The sequence below is a fragment of the Amphiura filiformis genome, chromosome 7 (assembly GCF_039555335.1).
Source record: "Amphiura filiformis chromosome 7, Afil_fr2py, whole genome shotgun sequence".
Taxonomy (NCBI): Eukaryota; Metazoa; Echinodermata; class Ophiuroidea; order Amphilepidida; family Amphiuridae; genus Amphiura; species Amphiura filiformis.
In genome coordinates, this window is record NC_092634.1 from 61,759,008 (window position 1) to 61,780,780 (window position 21,773).

At 36.9% G+C, this 21,773-nt stretch overlaps 1 protein-coding gene across 4 annotated transcripts; it reads left to right on the forward strand.

Annotated features, from left to right (window-relative positions):
- Positions 1 to 346: 346 nt before the first annotated feature.
- Positions 347 to 21,565, forward strand: LOC140157436 (uncharacterized). Of its 4 annotated transcripts, none has more exons than XM_072180636.1 (6): positions 347 to 501; positions 6,652 to 6,781; positions 15,169 to 15,361; positions 15,603 to 15,782; positions 17,601 to 17,827; positions 19,881 to 21,565. In XM_072180636.1, the coding sequence occupies exons 2-6, from the start codon at positions 6,659 to 6,661 to the stop codon at positions 20,109 to 20,111; spliced, it is 954 nt and encodes a 317-aa protein (XP_072036737.1). In that variant the 5' UTR covers positions 347 to 501; positions 6,652 to 6,658; the 3' UTR covers positions 20,112 to 21,565. The 4 variants fall into 4 exon arrangements, with proteins under 4 accessions (XP_072036737.1, XP_072036739.1, XP_072036740.1 ...); XM_072180638.1 differs by lacking the exon at positions 6,652 to 6,781 and adding an exon at positions 10,755 to 10,798; XM_072180637.1 differs by lacking the exon at positions 347 to 501 and adding an exon at positions 10,755 to 10,798 and having other exon boundaries at positions 6,650 to 6,781.
- The last annotated feature ends 208 nt before the right edge of the window (positions 21,566 to 21,773 follow it).

Sequence of the window (21,773 nt, forward strand, 5' to 3'; positions counted from 1 at the left end):
TTCGCCGTGCTTTTGTTTATTTAAAATGTACGAACCCGAACTGGCAGTGTGCCTTTAATCCGCTTTACATTTACGCGGGGAATCCCCCGATCACATTTCACTCATGCAATCATGTGGTTGATCAATTTTGTTCAAAATATTTATTCACGCAGTACTAAAATATCACATTTAGGTATAAAACACTACAATTTGTTGCGTTATTAAAATATAGAAAATAAACACTCAACATATTAATTTTCAACTAAAAAACGGGGTAACAAAATTGCGACCCTAAAATTGTTCTACAAAAATATTGTGAACATATTTAACGGCCAAAATTCACACTCATACCATCGCATTTCACTCCCGATTTCACTCGCAACATTGAAGTTCATATATAGGGTCAACATAATTTGTTCTTACATCGTGTTAGTCTTAAATATCATTCAAGTTCGTGTGTATACGTACGTACAATATTCAGCATTTCCCGAACACGATTTCTGTAGAGGCTGATTTTCGAAGGTAGGTGTTTTTTTCGCCATGTACTTTTAATATTTTAGCAGCTAAAGGCCAGTTATTGTACAACGATAAAACCACGTGTTAAAATGATGCTACAGTGAATGGTTATGTTCCATCCTGGACATATGTTCAATGGATTTGGGGCTGTTGTTGATATACAGGCATTAAGCAGCATTCTCCGATTTCATGTTGTTTTCATGTGGCTACTGCGGTGGAGTGGAGTTTCACTGAGTGTCTGCCCGGGACATTAGGATATTTTATAAGAGCGCCGAAAGTTGGATTTTAAATGCGCTACTATTATAGTATGTAAAGTATATAGAATGGCCATACAACTGCAAGCAGGCCTATATTTGCATATAACAGAAACTGCATATTTAACCTGCATTGTAAAATGATAAAGATTCTCAAAATGACAAAAATAAGTAAAACAAAATGAGTAAAATATTTGGAGTTTTTAGTTCGAAATACACACTTCTTCTTGTTTTTCATTCTTTGTTATATACTCTTTCCAGGGATAGAACAAAAAGAGGAATAGATTTGTTTTTCAAATAAATAATATTTGAGTAAATGTTATTTCAATTTAGGCATATCCCTGTTACACCAATAATGATATCGTCACTGGGTGGGAAAAACCTCATATGTTTGTGTTGCCCTTGAACATGGATGAAGCAAACCATTTAATATAAAGTCTACACTTACAAGGCTTTATCCATTTTCAAGGGCCAAAAGTAAATGTGGGATGTTTCCTGCATGTACTTTTGGCCCTTGGATAAAGCAACCTCTTCAATATATAGTCTACACCTACAAGGCTTTATCCATGTTCAAGGGCTAAAAGTACATGAGGTTTTTCCCGCCCAGTGACGATATGGATTTTACATTTGAATACGTGAATACAAAAGCCACCCAAGTCCATGGGAAGTGATTTTGAGAGAAAAACCTGTGTATCATTTTAATTCCTTCAGTTAGATTTACCTGGTCAATATGGTAAGTTTTACGTGCAAATGAGTGGATTAACCTGTATTAGGTATGAAGATTAGCATTTCAGGGACTTCGTGGGGTTCATTTTAAATTTTGGACTTGGGTGGTTTTTTGAATCATATACAAAGACAACAATGTTAGAATGAGATTATCACTAGTAAGATAATACAAAATAAAGCACACAGGTATGTATAATGTTGATAAGCATTCTGCCATGTAATATAAACCACACACTTTCCTTTATTAAACCCATTTTTTGCTCAAAAGTCACTCTCTAGCAATGAATGTGTTACAAGTGGACTTTTATACATACTGGATTTCAACCAATGTGTTACAAGACTCAAATCATGGAATTGGGTGATTCTTTCATACATGCTATTTTTCACATGCTCAATAGACACAGAGGATGAATTTCAGTTGTTCTTTCATATATATGACAGGCCTATGTATAGCAACACTTTCCCATGCTTAACTCAATTTGGCCAAAGAATGGACTTGGGTGGCTTTTGTATTCATATATTCATTTGCCAGAACTGACACCTTCTAGTACAGGTTTGACGATCACGTGACAAATCGAATCTGTGACGTCAATATTGATATCGATATCAATTTGAGGCTGTTCTAGTTAAAGGCCCTTTCAGTGATTTCACAGGAACATTAAAAAAAAATGGAAATTTGTCAGAGTTGCTTAGAAATAAAGAATAAGTCTACAGAATTTCATTAAACCACTTTTCCCCTGAATACATCGACAAATTAGTCAAAAACAGAAGTTTTAGAAAGGTTTTCTACTTCAACTCAGATCGACTCGAGAAAATCGAGATTTTCGTACAGTGCGCCACCAATCGACTGGAAAAACTTCCTAGTCCAGTGTTTCTAACACGGGGAAGTAGAGTCTAAATTGATTTAAAACAGACGCTTAATTTTGTAGTAGAAAACAAAATATAAAGCAATTAAAGGTCACCGAGGCAAACTAACGGTCAATTCAAATATGAAAAACAGTTAATCATGCAAATGCTTTATTTTGTCTAAAATACACGGCTTTCGACCTAACCACTAGCAGGCTATGTTAGCACATCTATGCCAATTACAAAGGTACCAAAATCTGAATTTTGATGATTTTTACGATCGTCCGGATGAGCAAATCACTGAATGGGCCTTTAAATACCCATTGGCATTTTGGCTGTTCCATTTAATTTACATACCGGGTACTCAACATTTCCCTGTGCACTTTAGGGGTGGTGCAATAACTATGTGTACCCCCGGGGTGGTGAATTCTCAAAATGGTCTGCCAAAAATCGCTTGCCCCCCCCCCCTTGGCCGTGCAAAAAAATCTTTGCCCCCCCTTTTACGTGCCAAAAAACCTTTGCCCCCCTTTTGACGTGCCAAAAATCTTTGCCCCCCCTAACACATGCAACATTTTGAGGAACCCAAATTTAAAACCTTAAATTGTCTTATCATAATGCGAGCGCAGCGAGCAGGAAATTTTGCATATTTGAACGTGTTTCTAACGTTTTCCTACGCCTTTTTAGGGAACAAATCAAAAGATCGATGACGTCCTATCAACGAAACTAGTTTCGTTTAGGGGGGAGGGGGTAAAAATGCTGGATTACGTTTGTACAAACACATCGGTCTGAAGAATGTGTCATTTTTATTATTATGTCAAAATTGTCAACATTTCATTATTACGTTTCTGGCAGGGAGGGAGGGGTCGGCTGAGAAACGAAACTAGTTACGTTTATAGGACGTCATCGATCTTTTGGTTTGTTCCCTAGGGCGTAATATAGAAACGGTGCCCAAAATATCTGTGCCAAAATTGCTTGCCCACCCCCTTTCGACCTGCCAAAAATCGCTTGACCCCCCCCTTTTGACCTGCCAAAATGCTTGCCCCACCCCTTTTGGCCTGCCAAAAAATCTTTGCCCCCCCCTATAATTCACCACCCCGGGGGTACACATAATTATTGCACCACCCCTTAATAGTCCATGAATTGATCTTGATTTGCATTGTCGTACAGAGTTATTTTGTTGTACACAACAGGGATGTTACTATTGTTTAACTAAATGAAGCATACTTTTGGTTTTACCTTTCTTTGTCCTTTATTAATTATCAATTAGGTGATTTAATTAATATAATTCTTTGTTTCATCGACCCTGGGGTAAACAGACAAACAAAAACATGGGTCAAAATCCTTCAATTTCTGTGAAAATTGAACAAAAAGTACCCAAATCCCTACATTTTATATCTCCCTGTGTTATAGACACATTTTATACGTCACATTAAAAATCATTTAAAATGGCTTATAAATTGCCTTATGCTATAATGGGGTCTTTATACATTTGTATTGTGTGAACTTTGTTTTTAAATGCCTTTGGCCCAGGGCCGTTCCTAGGGATTTTGCCGCCCTAGGCGACCTTTCCCTGCCGCCCTACCAAAGCATACCAAAAAGTGTTTAGGGGGTTACCCCCTTGAAAACTTGTCAGTTTTCACCTATTTGTATACTGTCCACCAGTGTGTATAGCTAGGGCTTGTGGCGCCCAAGGCTAGGGATACATAATGATGCCCCCTTCACCCCGAATCTTGAAACTATTGCAAACATTTCCACAAATGGACCTACCACGAATAAATTTTGGCTATAATGAATTATAAATTGATTTTTAAAATTATTTAGTAGTGAAATGCGCAGTATCGATGATGAATTGGTCAATTCGGCGCTCCCTAAGGATGGCGCCCAGGGCACGGGCCCCCCTCCCCCCCCCGTACGCCACAGCTGCCCACGACCGTTTTCCGTCTTTTCTGTATTTTTTATCCCTCCCATTTTTTCTTTTTATCCGCCCTCATTTTTTCATCCCTTTTCTTTTTCCATTCCCGTTTTCGCCCGTTTTTTGTGCCCCTCTGCGTTTGCCACCCTAGGCGACCGCCTTACCTGGCCTAATGGTCGGAACGGCCCTGCTTTGGCTTCCAGGTTAGTTTCTCGGAGTTGGTGAGGTGTATTGGGGTGTAACTTGGTAGGGTGGTGGTAAGTAGCTGCCCTAAGACTTGATGCAATTTTTGGCGCAAAATATGCAAATTAGGTAGCTAAGAACCGGTGAGGCGTATAGGGATGTAACTTGATGAGGTTGTGGTATAAAGCGGCAGTTTGATGTTGTGGGGGGGGGGATTTATCCCCTCCAATATATGTTTTTGTGCATTTCTCCAGTCTTTTGTCCCATTTGGCTCTCCATACTTTGCCTGCTGTTATGGTTTTTCACACATGATGCAGTCATGTCTACAGTAGAACTCATCTCGACCTTTGCAGGACTTAACCCCATTAAAAGCTATTAAACCAAGATAACACTCATTGAAACAGCTCAACTGATTAAATCGGATCTTCTCTGGTTGTGCACAAGTGTCTGTTTTCATGTGCGATATCGCAATAAAGCTGGTATTCATAGCTTCAGTTGGGTAACCGATTATAAAGGAAACGAGAGGAAACAATGGTATGTGTACCTTTGTTCACGAAATGAGACAATGGCGTGCTTATTGTAAACCAGCATTCTTGAAAATGAGCAACATAATGATTGTTGACTTAACACGGTTTGGAAATAATTTCTTCATATTTTTGGTGTTATCTGTCGTTTACATGTCCTTCCTAAAACACAAAAAGTACGACCCTCTCCAAACACCTAAATTAGCTAAAAATTTAGGACATGTTACAAAACTATATTGTCTAGAATTTTAGAAGAGTACTTTTAATATTGGCCGGTTATTTTTCACACAGCGACGTTAACTAGGCAATGTACTATTACCTATAACATTAACTAAAACACCAAAGTACGAATATTTCCATACATCTAAATTAGCTAAAAATTTAGGACATGTTAAATAACTATATTTTCTAGAACTTTTAAAGAGTACTTTTAATATTGGCCGGTTATTTTTCACACAGCGACGTTAACTAGTCATATCCCCATACTTTTAACGTAGGGCTATTTGTAGAGGTCTCGCGTCAATGGGAAAGAGCACTGTGTATTGTGTATAGGAAAACGGACAGTAACTGCAGTATGACCTGTCCCAACCCACTCAAGCCTCCACTGTTATTCAAATTTCTTTTATTTTTTACTGTTATATTCAATGCTCCAGTCAATGCAGCTTTTTATCTTCATTTTTTGATCAGAGCTGGTCTCCACTGTACTGAGAGCAGGTCTCTTATTGTATCCCTTGAGAAAGAAAACTTTTGTCTTTTCGAAACGTCGGGTTTTTAACTTTGTTTATATGTCTTATGTTACTCCCCCATTGGATGTTGTGTCATATTTTCCCTGTTTTTAATTTTATCCATTGCTAGTGTGACACTGTTGTATCCTTTTGGATCCATCCTTTGGTTCCCCGCCGGTCAGTTGGAACAGATTTTCCCTGTTTTTATAGCTTCAAAATAGTAAAAAAAATTAGCGCGCTCGCGCGCAATTGTACCATAAACTTGATTGACCATACTTGAAGAATTTTTTCTAACTCCATCCCCCCAATGTCAAAAAGAAATCTACGCTACTGCACACCACAACAGCTCATGGCGGATCTGCAGGCGAATTGAACATGTAATGATTATATTCTCTCGAAAATGTCTCACGTTATTATTTAATGTGTTAAATAACGGCGCGTAATTGACCAAGATGGTAGCTTAAAGGTCCCACACTAACTCCCAGCAAAACAGAGAATTTGGTATAAATTGAAAGCTTATTATTTTATCAAGTAGCGTGAAAGTTTAGGCTTGAAGTATAAAAAAAGAATGCAGAGGAGGGCCTCGAACCCATGCTACTATCATGGCTATTGAACTGACAATGCCAGTATACACGAGGGGCAGTCAGTATATAATGGGAGTTGACTGGTAACCTTATCTGTGATCACATAAACACTGTGCCTTTGTCTTTCAAACAACACATGTAAAAAGTTTATCAAACACTTGATTACGTAACAGCATTAGCATAAAATCAATGGTCTACAGTCACTGGCTGAAAATGAGTCGTTTTGTTAAGGGAAATAAGAGGCTGAAATGAGGTTTTGTTGTATATTATAGATTTTATCTTGTAATGTTTGGGTGACGGACTATGTATGGTGAAACCACCTATCTTTAAGATGCGTGGTTGTTGACACAAAAATATCATAATTAACATCATGATAAATAAATACTTTCTTTCTGGGTGCAGTGATTATATGGACAAAACCTTTGCAACACCCGGTGACACGGCAGCGGCATCCGCACCACCAGTTGAAACATCATTTAGCGGAGGCATATCTACAGAGGCCACACAACCCTTAGTCTCCTCTACCTACATGGTAATGAAAAAATGCGTCAAAAAGGAGATGTTCGCCGAGAATTCTTTATTTGTCTGTATCTCATTAAACATGGGGCAATTCCTGATCTTAGCATCCTCTTTTGTAATGTATGTTGTAATAGATATCCACGAAAAAAGCTTATTTCCCAAATTTCAGTAGATTCGGACATTGAACTTACGAGTTATGCATATATTGCATTACGGTGCGTCATAAGATATCACACCACCAAATAAATCCACATAGAGATATGTACTAAATCGCTTCAAGAAAACGTCATTTTTTTCTTCGCAAGAGCGACTCAGTTCTTAGCAACAGCTACAGGGTGTATCAAAATGATTGGTACCGAAGACTTCTCATTTTTTGCCGAATTTTCTTACTATTTTTTGTACCAGTTTGGGGATAATTGTTTAAATATTTGTAATTATAGTGGTTTTATCTTCTCTAAGAATTTTAGATCATAAAGATAGCATATTCTATTCAGAAGTTACATGTTTCTAAAGGAAAGTAGGTGTTTTTACACTTTTCATCGTAACGCTGGATCAGTAGCGCACCATTTTCAAAGCTCTATTTTACTGCAAATGCCTTGTGAGGATGATATGTTGAAAATCATGGAAATGTTTAATATTTTCCTTGCCTATTTCTTTATTCATTATATATAAATGTTATAATCAATATTTATTGCTTGAGAGTAATATTATTGACTTGAATGGTTTGTGTATCAACACCATCCAGGGCGGTAATTTAAATTGTATTATTGAGATTACTAAGTAGATGGTGTGGCAGAATGGCTATAGACTGTAGACAATGTAGGTTAGTTTAGACCTGGTAAAAGTTATTGGAACGGTTCCACGGTATTCCACACTTCAGTGTGCATTCATAGTTAAGAATTACTGGTCGACACGAAGCTATGGGGAAGTGCAGAGAAGATTTAGGAGACAGTTTCCAAGAGCAAGGCGTATCCCATGCAAACATGCTATAACTTGCAATGCTTCAAAATTTGATATGGGCAGTTACAGAATGGACCCATCCCAGGATTTAAGTTCTTTCAAGATAGGGCTTCACCTCACTATGCCAGAGTCGTAAGGCGTGGACTTCATGAACTATCTGTCTAAAAGCATGTGTAAAGCAATTTTATGTTATGTATACTGAGGCGAGATATTGAAGAGCATGTATGCAATAAATGGTTCAAGCAGTGAACCTATTCATCTTGTGTTGTGTAAGTCAAACCATGATTACGTCGATCTTCGTTTAAATGACAATAGCTCCCAGATGCATCAACGTATCAACTTCAGATTAATAGATCAACAAGTTAACATATGCCCCTTTCCATTTATAGTACAAAAACTACATTAATTAGCAATTTTATATTTTTGATATATTTTTTAAAATGTCACATAGCCCGGTACCAATCATTTTGATACACCCTGTATGATGGTTGAAATTAGCCTAGCCTGATCCCTCTGACTGGGAAAATAATAGGTTGACCGTCATTATTGTTTTAGACTGGCCCGCGAAGTCTATGATGTCTGGGAATTACCTAATTTACCTGCAAAATCATGCCAGTATTTCTGTACAGAAAATACTGCTTAAAATCATTAAAAAATACGCGATCTCTCCCATCGGTGGTACACTTGCAGGATTTTTAAGTTATGCAAATTTCTGCTCATTTTAATGCTTACTTTAGGCCATCCGTGGGTTTTTCTGAGAAATGCATTTAGGGCGCACAACCGTATAATATTATTTAATTTGGTGGTATGAAATCATAAAGTCACTGTGGTGTAATGGCGGTTGACAGCCTGGAAATACAAATTGACAATAATTAGACTATGTATTATTTTGTGATCAAACGACCGAATTTGCAAGAAAGGTCATGTATGCACGCAAATATTCTGATGGTATAAAAAGCTTAACTTTTTGGGACTAAATTAGGGGATGAAGCTGTTTGATCACGAAGTGTCCCTTTAATGCATCTTGATTTGAACCTTTAAATGAGTCACGCAATCAAAAGGCGTGGTATGTCTTGTGTAAGAGATTGATATTTACCTCGTCAATGTGTCAAAATATGTGCCAAAATATGATGAACATTGGGAAGTACCAAGCAGATGAGGTGTTATTTCAGTAGGTTAGAGCATCATTTCTCCCGATGACCAAATTTTGCAATATAAGCTGTATTTTTGCCTTTTTTAGGACACGAATTAGTGACATTTCTTGTCCGCCAGTTTTATATGTATGCCGAATTTAGAGGTTGGATTCAAGATGCATTATGGGATATGTACAGATGGAGAATTCAGAGGAGACGGAGAAGACACTCAAGTTGTACATTTAAATTACTTTTGCTTCTATTGAACAGCCAGCAATGCATGTTAATTCAATATGTCCCTGGTTGTTCAATAGATGCAACAGTAATTAAAATGTACAACTTTATCCAGCTTTGAATAAAAATCTCAGAACTTTTAGTTATTATTTTGTTTAAATAGCAGTTTTTCTCTGGTTCCAACATTGAATAACAAGAAATTTAGGGTCTATAACTAAAAATAAAATTAAAAAAACCCAAAATTTACAACTTGAAGAGCTAATTGATACGACAAAATGCAACCTTATCAATGACAACACATCGCGTCAAATGTGCTTACTTTTTTAATGAAACAAAAATATATGTGGCTAATGTAATCCGCTTTCTTAGAGCTATAAATTTAAGTTGGAAGTTGTTTTTCTTGGTTTCTTCTCATTTGTAGATACGTGCCGCATTGTCTCCCTGCCTTCCTGCATGCAAATGCATGTCTTCTACCACCTCCTTTGCATATTCATTCCCAATCATAATTAATGCCATAATGTGTGATTTGCTCCACAGCGAAGGCCTCAAGTTTTCTCATTTTTTAAACTTTTTCTTACTAAAATACCGTTTGAAAGATTAAGCCGTATATGCTTTAATTAGCCTACAAATTGTTTGATTGGCGTAACATGAAAAAAAAAAAAAACCAGGGTAGGTAAGTAGGGATTTAAAAACATATTATAGGGCATTCCTTGTGATATAAAGTTACCAGTGCAACTTTTAAAGCTGTAAATTGCGTTGGATCTTTTCTTCTTCTTTTTAAATTATTTTTTTTTTTTTTTTTCTTTTTTAATTATTATAATTATATTTTTAAAAAAAAAAAAAAAAAGTTCGGTAGTTCGGTTTACGCCAATCAAATAATTTGATCAGGCCTTACAGTTAAAATAGTTCGTATGATAAATCATTTTATATAATTATGTGTTCACCGATCGAAATATTAGTTATGCATGCGTGGCTCGTGCATACGTTACTCATTCACGTATAAACTGTGCGTCTAACTGTTCGTGTTTGTACGCCGCTCAATAACGATCGGGGAGCTAATACACGCATTGACGATAATTATAAATGAAATAACAAATTTCTTTGTTTTACCCCATTTGTTTGACTCGAAATTAAAAGGAGACATTATGTGATAACGAAAACTAACATTTATGGAAAACAAAAAGAATCTACTCGAAATTGAACATTATTGCTAATAATTTGTAATGCATGACATTCAGTTGCTTACTAAAATTAATGAATATGTATGCCTCCCACTCGAAATAGTCAGAAAGATAGAAAAGTGTGTGCTAAAGCAGCTGTTTCGTTACGCTATCAATATTTTGTTGTGGTTTTGTATAGTTGGATGGTTGTTTTTAATTTGGCTTTAAAGCACTTCTTTAATGACACCTCCAAAACACACACACGCTCACACACACAAAATAGTTTTTTTTATTCAATGAATCACCGTGGCTACAAATGTTTTGCTATCCAGACAACGAGGGATCAAAATTTGCAGAGCTAAATTGGTTTCTTTTTGCTATTTCAGTTTTAAAATTGAATGCGCAGATTTTGAGTTAATGTATCGTACTAAAGGGAGTAATTATTTTGTGTGATGTGTTAATGTTAATGGGGTTTCCATGCATGCTTTTTTCTCGACAGTTAGAGTGTCTTTCTTAGCATATCTTCTTGAACTACGAATGGAGGTATAAAGCTCAATTGCATTCGTCTATTTTTTATGTGGTTGCAGTTTACTGGAATAATACCATTCACTCATATACCACTGTATTGGGCTATTCCAGAAAAAGAAAAATGATTTTGGAATTCCATCTCTTTTTAAAGCCTTTTTTTGTGTCTGGAATACTAGACTTTTTGGCCTACCAACTTATAATAAAATACAGTTATGAATAAATACCCGTGACTTATTTCCTTGGATTCTCATCAATTAAGATAATATCTTCTACGGGGAAGTTTTTTTTTGTGGAATAGCTCATTGTGTTTCTATAATGGTTGTAATATTTCATGGTGTTTTGGTTGTACTAATTAACAGCACCTACATTCACCATTACTAACGTATATGGTCAATTCCAGCGAAAGCGGGACAAAATTCTCTCTATGTTAACTTTCCACTTTAAAATGTCATTAATAAAGGAAATCACGTTATTGATGGAGCATATCATGTCACGTCCAATGTGCTCTCTTTGTGCATATAGGCCTTTACTAGCAAGTCATACCAGGGGACAAGTTATGATAGCTTAAATGAATTGGCGTTACCCACGAATTCAAAGATAAAGCACCATATATGTCATTGAATGTCCTTCAATCAAAATGAAATTATTACCGTTAGAAAGACGTTTGCATGATCTCTCATCATATGTAAAACGATTGAATTCCACCAAAGTTTGTGGACTCTAGAGGCCATTAAGTCAATTTGGCTAATAATTGTGTTACCCGCGTATCAAAAATAAAGTGATCGTTCTGAAAAATGTTAAGTGAATATGCCATAAATGACTATATCATGAAACGAAGTTTCGTTCTATAATTCTGAGGTCCAAGTGATTATTTTATGCAAATACGTTTTACCCATAAAATTCCATAAAATCAAATTTGACTTTACCCACGTATCAACTGTTACCCACGAGTCCAGCAAATATAATTGCCATAACTTAAATTAACATTTAATGACTTTGGACACTGAATTTAGTTTGACAATCGCTTAAAATTTCAAATCGTAAAAATACGTTCACCGCTTTAAAAAAGAATCTACGACGGTTTAAACTTTTGTTACCCACGAATCCCGAATAGATGCTAACCTTGAAAAATAAGGAGATTGTTTATTTTAAGTTTAAATCAGCACATATTCAAGCCATGGGTATGCTATAATTTTGACAGTACTTACAGTTTATACACCTAAGAAACGCAAACCCCAAACGGTACTATAGTACTTATAGCTTTACCCACGAATTCGGCGTTACCCACGAATCCAAGGATTTACTCGTAAATTATATGTTTCTTATGCATCTTAACATTTTGAAAACATGCGAAATAGGTTCCAAAACAGTCCTGTTTAATAGCGTCCTCTTGAAGGTATACTGAAGCTGCATCATGAAGTTTTGATTGATTATCCTAAATTACCATTTTTTGGGTAAATGCCATTGGTTAGAGAAACGGGAATCATTGAAACACAATGGAGGAATAACCGCATGGTGGTTTCCAACCTTCTGTAATATTTTCTATTTGGCCGCTTACCAATACATACCTTCAAATATGTGTTACCCACGAACATTTTGGTTACCCACGAATCCCTACTTAAATTATAGTTAACAATGTATTGATAGTGTTTTAGTTCATAGGAACTGTCAAACACGAGTTAATAGAATATTGCTGCATGAAAATATGGAATGATTTTACTAAAATAATAATATAAAACTGTTTGCTCTGTCTATTTGAATTTGGCAACTTCATTATTCTCAAAATTTTTATACCCAAAATGATCCATTCTAAATATTCCATGTAGTCTGTATTTTGATTAAAATTCATTTTAGTGCCATTGCAGCCTGAATTATTGACATACGGAAAAGTATTTTTTAATTTTATTTAAAAAAATTAATAGGAATTGCTATTTTCCAGACGCTGTTACCCACGGATCCATCCGAGATCCTCATCCTGCGACGAGATACAAAATCTAACTTTATATTTATGTGAAGCATTTATTCTAATCTTTCGAAATAATACAGTAATGTTAAATGACAGCCACTTTGGAAAGAGTTCGAAAAATTGACACAATCTTAACTGTACACCTGGTTCTTTCTTAAAATTTGTAATAACCAAAATATTTATTTGTAGATATATGTAATAAAATTCTATTTTACGTTCAAAGTCTTCACCGATTTCTAGTGTATATGAGTCACACATAAAATATTGAAAGATATTAAAGAAAGTGAAATTTTATGGCGTACAACAGGTGAAAAATGCTTGAATTCGTGGGTAACATGCATATGCGCATTTAACACTTTATTTGGTCTAGCAAGAAAAGTCATTCTTCAATCCGATGGCACTTCCACCTGATGATTCACTAGACATGATCGTCTCATTTGATAAGTCTAGAATTGAAAAGGAAAACATTTTCAAAATGGCCCCCAGAGAGAATTTTGGCCCGCTTTGGCTGGAATTGACCATATATATAACAGAGAACATGTAAATGCCATGATTAATGGGAATATCGAAATTAAGGACCTCTAGTTATTTCAATAATGGAATGGAATTTAACCAGCGTGACGACTTCACGAGGTGTCACGGTAGCGGGAATTTATTATAGCAAACTTAAGCAAAATAAATTGAATTGAACGTGAGGAGCATTTGTCAACTACATGATTATCATAATGACACCGGACTTGTGTAAAAACAAATCAGAATGATCGAGAAATGAATGATTTATGATTATAAAGCGGTATAAACTTGAACAGCCACACATGTTCCACCCACTCACCTGAGTGGCGGTCGGCGTGTGTCATAGATCGGTAAGAAGTAACACTGACCGCGGTCGTCAATTTGGAGAGCATTATTAAAATGGACCTATGCATGGCTGATACCCGTGAAAGTCTAGTTTTGCTCATTATTATGTTTTGATGAATCCAAGTGTGTGAAAATATTGGATCCAAGACATAATAATAATAATGATAAAATTGGATGTTTTACACCCAATATTTATTGGCATCGCTATGGGTTAAAAAAATATTGGGCTCGACGATTTCTCGTCTAATTTTAGATCCATAAATATGGGCTCAATCGATCCAATTTTATATCAAAGTTCAAATTATAACCAATACTTGGGACTCTCGTAGGTGTTTTGCTAATGTGGGTAACCTAATAATAACATCTAGTCTAAACAAAACACTATTTGTATATTTATGTAGATGGTTTGTTGCAAGGATATTATGCTTTACTTCGTTCCCACATTTTCACAATCAAAAAGTCACGCTCGATTTAGATATGCACATGTTTACACAAAATGTGTCTAACTTCTGTCATTTCATTATTGTGTTAATGAAATATCTATTCTTCTCACATAATGAACTAGCTTGTGTGTTATGAGTGGCGTAGCTAGGGCGTCAGGGAGCAAGGTTAATGCCCCCACCATTCCTGACAGAATTGCGTGAAAATGTCCAAAAATACCACTGATTTTCCTACTATCAAGTTGAATTTCGCTCTTAAAACGGTCTTTCAAATAAATGACTATATTTATGTTGATATGCGCGCGAAAATTTTGACCTTAATCAATTGGAGGGGCGCAAAATGGATCTAGGGGCGCTGAAGTGGTCCATCGGCGTCCGACTAAGACGACACTTCGGGCACGTGCCCTCCCCTGCCCCTTAGCTACGCCACTGTGTTATTGTACCCATTTTTTCTAAATGCCGTCAAGGCTATTGCTGTCGTTTCATCATGTTGTTTGTATGCACTTGGTGTATGTTCAATCCTGCTCTCAATAATTTTATCCCTGCTTTCTACTATTATTCTATACTTCATTTCTTGTCATATTCCTTGATCTTTTGAAGGTCAGGGGCTCTTGAGAGGGGGTAATGGTAGCATGCCAAATATTGCTTACATCCACTCGACCTCTCACAAAATGCTTGCCTCCTTCTCGGCCTGCCCCCAAAGAATCATTGTCTCCCCATCACCCTTGCACATACCATTATTTTTGGGACATAATTTGCAACCCTTCTACATAATTCGAACGTAGCGAGCAGAAAGTGCAGCATATTTGAACGTTTCTGTACTATTTTCCTAAGCCTTTTAGAGGCAGTGTTTTATTTTAATGGTTCCCCACAAATGTGTGCTAACAATCGTTTGTCTCTCTCCTTTCGACATGCCAAAACTTGCTTTCCCTCTTTTTGGCTAGCCAAAATATTCTTGCCCTCACCCTATATAATTTTACCCTCCCCAGGGCTCACAATTATTGCACAGACCCTTATTGTTTCTTTCGTCATTTCTTCTTCACCTCTTCCTTCGTACTTTCAACATTTTTCTGTGTCATAGTTTTTCATATACCATCTAATCTCATCACCATCCCTCCCAGATGGCTCAACCGCCAGTACACTACGCCTTTGATCCATCATCCCAAGGTATCCTTGGTGGGATGAGAATAACTCACAAGAGTCACGAGTTGTTAAATGGTGTAATTAACCAGGCATCGGCCGCGGTTTCTCAGGCGACAGAGGCGGGAAGAGCTGCTGCAAGTGGAGGCCTTAACTACGATCAGTTTCTGCAAGGTGAGTTTTATACACTGCTAATACGATGTGTACAACGCATGCGATGTCCTATTTTGTTAATTAAAACATATAATCAATTTCACAGCTTATAACACAATTTAAAATGTGTGCTTTTGAGTACCTATCAAACATTCATGGTCTTTCATTTTGCCAGTGCCTCATGATACAGGAAGGCAAGAAAGAGCAAGTTTGAAAGGGGTTGGAACTCTTTGACTTTATTTCACTTTTACCTGTCTCACAGGTCTTCTTCTTCCCGATGAAGCGTTGCTGCTGTCCGGTCAATACCTTTACTACAACCAAGTTGAATTCAGTTACATCCAGCAAGAGTACGGCAATCCTCCGGCGAAACCATCGATGACCAAAGGCAGGGTGTTCATAACCAATAAACGTATGCTGTTCTTGTCAAATGAAGAGTATCAAGGTATGGAAAACATTATTAAAAGGTGTGGATTTTGTTTATTTTGAACCAATTCCAACAAAATACGCAGATGGTTTACTCTCATTTTAATGACGTTTCACCATTACAGTAGTGGTTTCATCAGACTGGCAACTCATCATATCAAACTGTTTTTTATTATGAGCAACATGATGCACCGTAGAGGGCGTGATGAGTTGCCGAAAGACATTCAGTGGCGCAACACTAAATAAGCGTCCCATAGGATAACGTGTGATTTCGGCCTACTTCGAGCGCCATTCCTGGCGTCCCTGCAATACTTGGCAAAATACATTTGGTATCAAATTAAAGCTCTGTTTTGTAGATTCCAAAACTTTTGTCGGCATATATCAATGACCGTTGACTTATTTCGCTATTACACGGTGCAAAAAAATATGGTCTAAAAATATACTAAATTCACCACTCACATTTCAAAATCGGAAGTTGTCTTCATCCGCCACAGAGAATTGCTTTTGAGAGTAAATGTCCGGTTTTTTCTGCATCTTATCATTGAAGACACTTGTCGAATTCATATGAGCTGATTTTGAGTGATTTAAAGTGAACATGTCGGTAGATATGGTCGCTACAATCTCATATTCACTATGCACTATATTAGCCGAATTTCGTTCTTACATAAAATGCGTAGTGATTTAGTGTTGCGCCCCTTTCAGGCGGTGGTGGAAGTGATATCGCCATTTGTGACGTCGCCATTGGATTAACACATAATCAAGAAATCTTCACAAACAATTCTTAATTTGTTATGTGATGTCAAAGCAAAATTATCTTACTCTAAAACCATCGGGGTACGACAAAGTACCCCACTGCAAGTATGTTAATTTTCCATTTGTAATTGCTAACCGTGTATTTTGAATGGGGCTGTCAGCCCTGTATCTTCGCCAGCCTCGTACGTCACGTGTTGCGTGTCCTATGCCGCCTGAGACATTTAGACACATAGTCATGTCCTATTATACGGATCCAAATGGCGTCTTTGAGCCACCTGGTAGTCTTATCAGCTTCACGATCAATGACTTTTGCGTATTCCAATTGATGGAGTGATTTGTATAGGCCACATGATCAGTGATGGCATGACACTCGCTACAATCTCATATTCACTATGCACTATATTAGCCGAATTTCGTTCTTACATAAAATGCGTAGTGATTTAGTGTTGCGCCCCCTTCAGGCGGTGGTGGAAGTGATATCGCCATTTTTGACGTCGCCATTGGATTAACACATAATCAAGAAATCTTCACAAACAATTCTTAATTTGTTATGTGATGTCAAAGCAAAATTATCTTACTCTAAAACCATCGGGGTACGACAAAGTACCCCACTGCAAGTATGTTAATTTTCCATTTGTAATTGCTAACCGTGTATTTTGAATGGGGCTGTCAGCCCTGTATCTTCGCCAGCCTCGTACGTCACGTGTTGCGTGTCCTATGCCGCCTGAGACATTTAGACACATAGTCATGTCCTATTATACGGATCCAAATGGCGTCTTTGAGCCACCTGGTAGTCTTATCAGCTTCACGATCAATGACTTTTGCGTTCCTCCAATTGATAGAGTGATTTGTATAGGCCACATGATCAGTGATGACATGACAATCTTAACAAGGACGAGGGAGCCTGCGCACTCAATGCATATTTGACCAACTCGTCACGTCCTATACGGTGATCCTGTTCATGAAAAGAAACTGTCTGGTATGATGAATTGCAAAAGTAAAGTTGTTCAGAATTTAAAATACTTTATCACAAATTCATCATAATGGACATCTATCCTATCTATTTCTTTCGTTTACAATCAAGGTCTGGCAGTTAGTAATACTGGAATAATTGGAGAAGATAAGAAACCACATGGATACCATCTCAAAGCCCAGTGCTCAGATGTGTTACATTATCAAACCATTCCACTCAGTAAGCTTAAGAGTCTGGAGTTGCATTCTGCGAGTGGTGTTAATACGGAAACCAATGTCATTGGCGTCAGACCTTGTTGGTTGTTGAGGATTCTTGGTGCTTGCTGTGGCTGCTGTCAGGTAAGTCACAATACATTAGACAATGTTTTTGGTCTCAGGCGATGCTTCTGATGGTCCTGATAGGTGTGTTTAATAGGCATGATAGGCGGTTGTTGTAGCTGTTGGGTGAGTCAAGGGAAAGTGGCAACTTTGGAGCTTGGAGAGTGCTTAGATATTATTCTGGAGTGCTGAGAGTACGTGTACATCCGAAATTATGGGTTACACATATATCGGATTATGAGCGATGAGACTAAAACGCACTATTTTTTTTTTAATTTCAAGTTGGTCATATAAAGTGGCACTTACGATCTTCTTGTCTTGGAAGTTTTTAACTTAGAGTATAAATTACTTGCTGTGCCAAATATATATTTCGATAAACATGAACGAAACCTCGTATCTGCAGCAGCCATTTTCCAGTTTGGGCAAGAGGGTCGTATTTACCAAGTACGACTTTCTTGCATACACTGGGAATCGCTACTGCAGGATTGACATTTCAGTAAAAAATTGGTAAGTATATATTTCAGGGCAATCATACTTGTAAAAGGTTTTGAAATCATATGTATAATAAAGATACTAATCAGTCTCATGCAAAACACAAAAATGCCGATACACCGACCTTCTCGTACTCAAGCGACGAACATCAACATCAAGTCATGTACATCCTCTTTTTAACATAATTATTTTTAAGGTCAACACTCATGATATTTTGTAGATGGGCAACCATGTACATGCAGCACATAACGATCCAGCTGACAGTTGGGGAGCACTAACGGCTGCAAGCCTGGGTCCAGTCAAATAGGTTTAAGGCCAGAGTAATGGAAGACACATTCGTTCACGCCCGAATGTGAGATTTCTTGATATTTATCAACACTAAGATGTATTCTTTCACTTGAAACTGATAAAATACAACTTGCTAATATTTACTCGTATTTTTGCTTGATTTGTTTCACTCTTTTCAACTCTAAAAAGTCACATAGCTCAAGACAGCTTAGTAAATTGGCGGGAAATAATGAGTCAGAAATGCGCGAATGCGAAATATTTAGCGTGACGCGGCGCAACTCTGCGCGTATGTCCAACGCAGTCTAGGCGCATTCGGTTTGTTGTTCACGCCAGCAAATGTGGTGTAAACAAAACAAAAATTTGCAGTCAAAATGCCACTTAGATTTTTTAATTATTTTGAATTTTGGCGCACTGAAAGCAGACATTATAGATTTATTGGTGCAAAAAGATGCATATTTAGACCATGCACCAGATACAGCTTTTACAAGCGTGAAAGTCTTACCGTTTTAAAATATAAGGACGTTTTGTGCATAATTTTGACATTTTTTACTAAAACGTCGATTTCTCAGAGTTCACTTTTAACAATATTGCACGATTTTTGTGACAAGATAACTCGAAAAATATGCACGCAAAAGGTAAACTTTTTGCACTATCGTTTAGAGTACATCAAAGTCCAGGGAAGGTTTTCTCATTTTTTTCAAATATTTGTTTTAAACAAAAATATACACCATTCTGTGCAATTTTTAGCTTAATAGAGTGACAAAATTGCTTTTTTCATATGTTTTATAATTTTGTTTAAAACAAATATTTTGAAAAAATGAGAAAACCATCCCTAAGTTCATGTCTCTTCTTTATGAAAAGCTAACTGAATTTGTTTTACTCGAACGGATTTTTTTCTAAGTTGTCACAAAAAATTGGGGTAAAAAGTGAATTTTGTGATTTTTTCAAAAACTCGAGATTTTTAACAAATCTGACGTCACCATGGGATTCCTTGACTCATTTCCTTTCCAAAAATGTATAGTTTTATATACTTTTGACATACAATTCAGAAATAATGATGCTCGAAAAGGACCATGTTCTCTCCCATTACACTGGCCTTAATAGCATATATAAGCATGTAGCAGATGCATTATCAAAGAGGTAGCATCATAGCCAGTACAGTGCATTATAATCCAAGTCAAAAGATCCTTTCTTTCTCGGGCATCGCGGGTTTTGGATGTGATGAATTTCAAAAAGGGTTATGAAGTAGACTAGATTTTTTTTTAAAATTCTTTTGTAAAATATTATTTTCCAGGGTCCGTCATGCTTGAAGTCATGGTATCATGACCCACCAATCTCCCACAGCGTGAATCTGCGTCAGCTGGTATTCGGTGTCTTATTACCTCCATGGGATCACCGCGGGACCGTCACCATTCATCTGCACCAGACGTTCTCTATGGTCATTGTGAAGGATTTCATCGCAGAGTTACAGCGCTACGCACCTGGATTGCAGTGCCTTCCTGATAATCAGATTAACATCCAATAAATTCATGGGATGCCCGGATGTGATACGTTTCAGCTGTTGTGTTTCACAAGGGATTCTCACTGGCGTAGCGAGGGTTTGTGATGCCCAAGGAAAGCATTGTTCTATGATTACTTTCGTTAATGTTTTTTTTTTGGTTCTATTTTAATCACTGTTTTTGTACATAGCAAAAACAGTATTTTCAAAACACATTCTTACCTCCACTTAATGCTTCAAATGGCAACATTTGTTCTCTCGGCCGAGTATAAAAGGCGACCACAGGGTGTCACCCAAATAATATGTCCCACTTCCATGCACCCCTCGCTACGCCACTTATTTATACTACAAAGTATGTATTCTGTTCTTTTTTGGTGAAAAAACATTGAAAAAAAACGTAGACGCACACCGTCATCATTATTTATCAAAGTATATCGCTTTTAAAGTATATAGACGCTTTTAAATAAAATGTTTATATATACATTTGGTTTATATCCCATGAATCTTGCCATACATTACTATATTTTAGTGAGGCAAAAATGGGGCAATTTTTTTGACACAGCCAAATGTGTCTTAAAATAACGGTGCTATTGTCTTCTATATATTCCTCTTGTTGTTTTAACTTGCCAACCTTAGGCCCGCATGCAGAAAACAAGCTTGCTTGTCACGCTGAGTACAAAATAGCGCACTTCGGATTATCAGATTATTTGGCTGTCGCATAGCACAATAATAAGGTAAAGTGACAAGCAAGCATGGTGACGTCGGTACTCTTTGTTGTACTTCTTTGTTTAGACCAGGTTTAAGATAAGACCTGACCGAACTAGTTTTGTACATACGGGCCTTAGAGTTATAATATACTCTAAAAAGTTATTTGTATCGGAAATAATCATCAATGATTCTAAGTTTTGGCAACGAAGAAAGCAACGTCTAGTTTGTTTGCTCACAAGTAGGAAAACGTTGATTGCAATATTCATCTAGAGGTCTAGCTGTATCAAAATGATTGTTCTACAACCATTTTTGGTGTTATTATCAGCCTCTTCAAAACTATCCTCGTGGCATGGCCAGACTTTTAAATATAAGGTGTAAAGTATGAACTTTGGTCATTTCAATTCAATCAATCTTTGAGTAGTTCTGAACACAATAAGCTTCCTCTTGAAGCTGCATTATATATACTCCATCGCTGAGCGAAGAGCGATTGGTATTTGACAAATGAGGCAGCGCGATTCTTCCAAAGGGAAAAAACCGCTACATCATTGGCCAGAAACCAACCGCTTGTCGGTTAGCGATGAAGTATAAATTCAACTGGAACTATTATTTTATTAAAGCATTTTAAGACTCAAATTACTTTGCATTTCCAGACTTTTCATCCAACAAACGGTTCCAACGCCAGGTGTTGTACTATATGTTTTCCCAAATGGTACATACTTTATACATGCCAAATGGGAACATCCCTACTTAATCTGTTAATATTATGTGTATTTTTAACATTTTTTTATTTTGCTAATAAGAAAAATGTGGCCTGTACAAGAAAGTTTTGAACAATGTTATTATTTCAACTCAGAGTAAGCATGGTAAATTAAACTTATTTTCAGTTTCTTTTTAATTTAATTTGTCTCTCTAGTACGATATGTTTTCATAGTTAGTGTGTATAAAGTAACTCCCGTCCGCGCGCCCGAGACGGGCCACTTT

Excerpts from the sequence above, each read along its gene's own strand:
- LOC140157436 (XM_072180636.1), top strand. The coding sequence starts at position 6,659 with ATGGACAAAACCTTTGCAACACCCGGTGACACGGCAGCGGCATCCGCA. Across the intron at positions 15,783-17,600 it reads GTCAAATGAAGAGTATCAAG|GTCTGGCAGTTAGTAATACT; the intron begins GTATGGAAAACA and ends TTTACAATCAAG. Across the intron at positions 17,828-19,880 it reads CTTGCTGTGGCTGCTGTCAG|GGTCCGTCATGCTTGAAGTC; the intron begins GTAAGTCACAAT and ends ATTATTTTCCAG.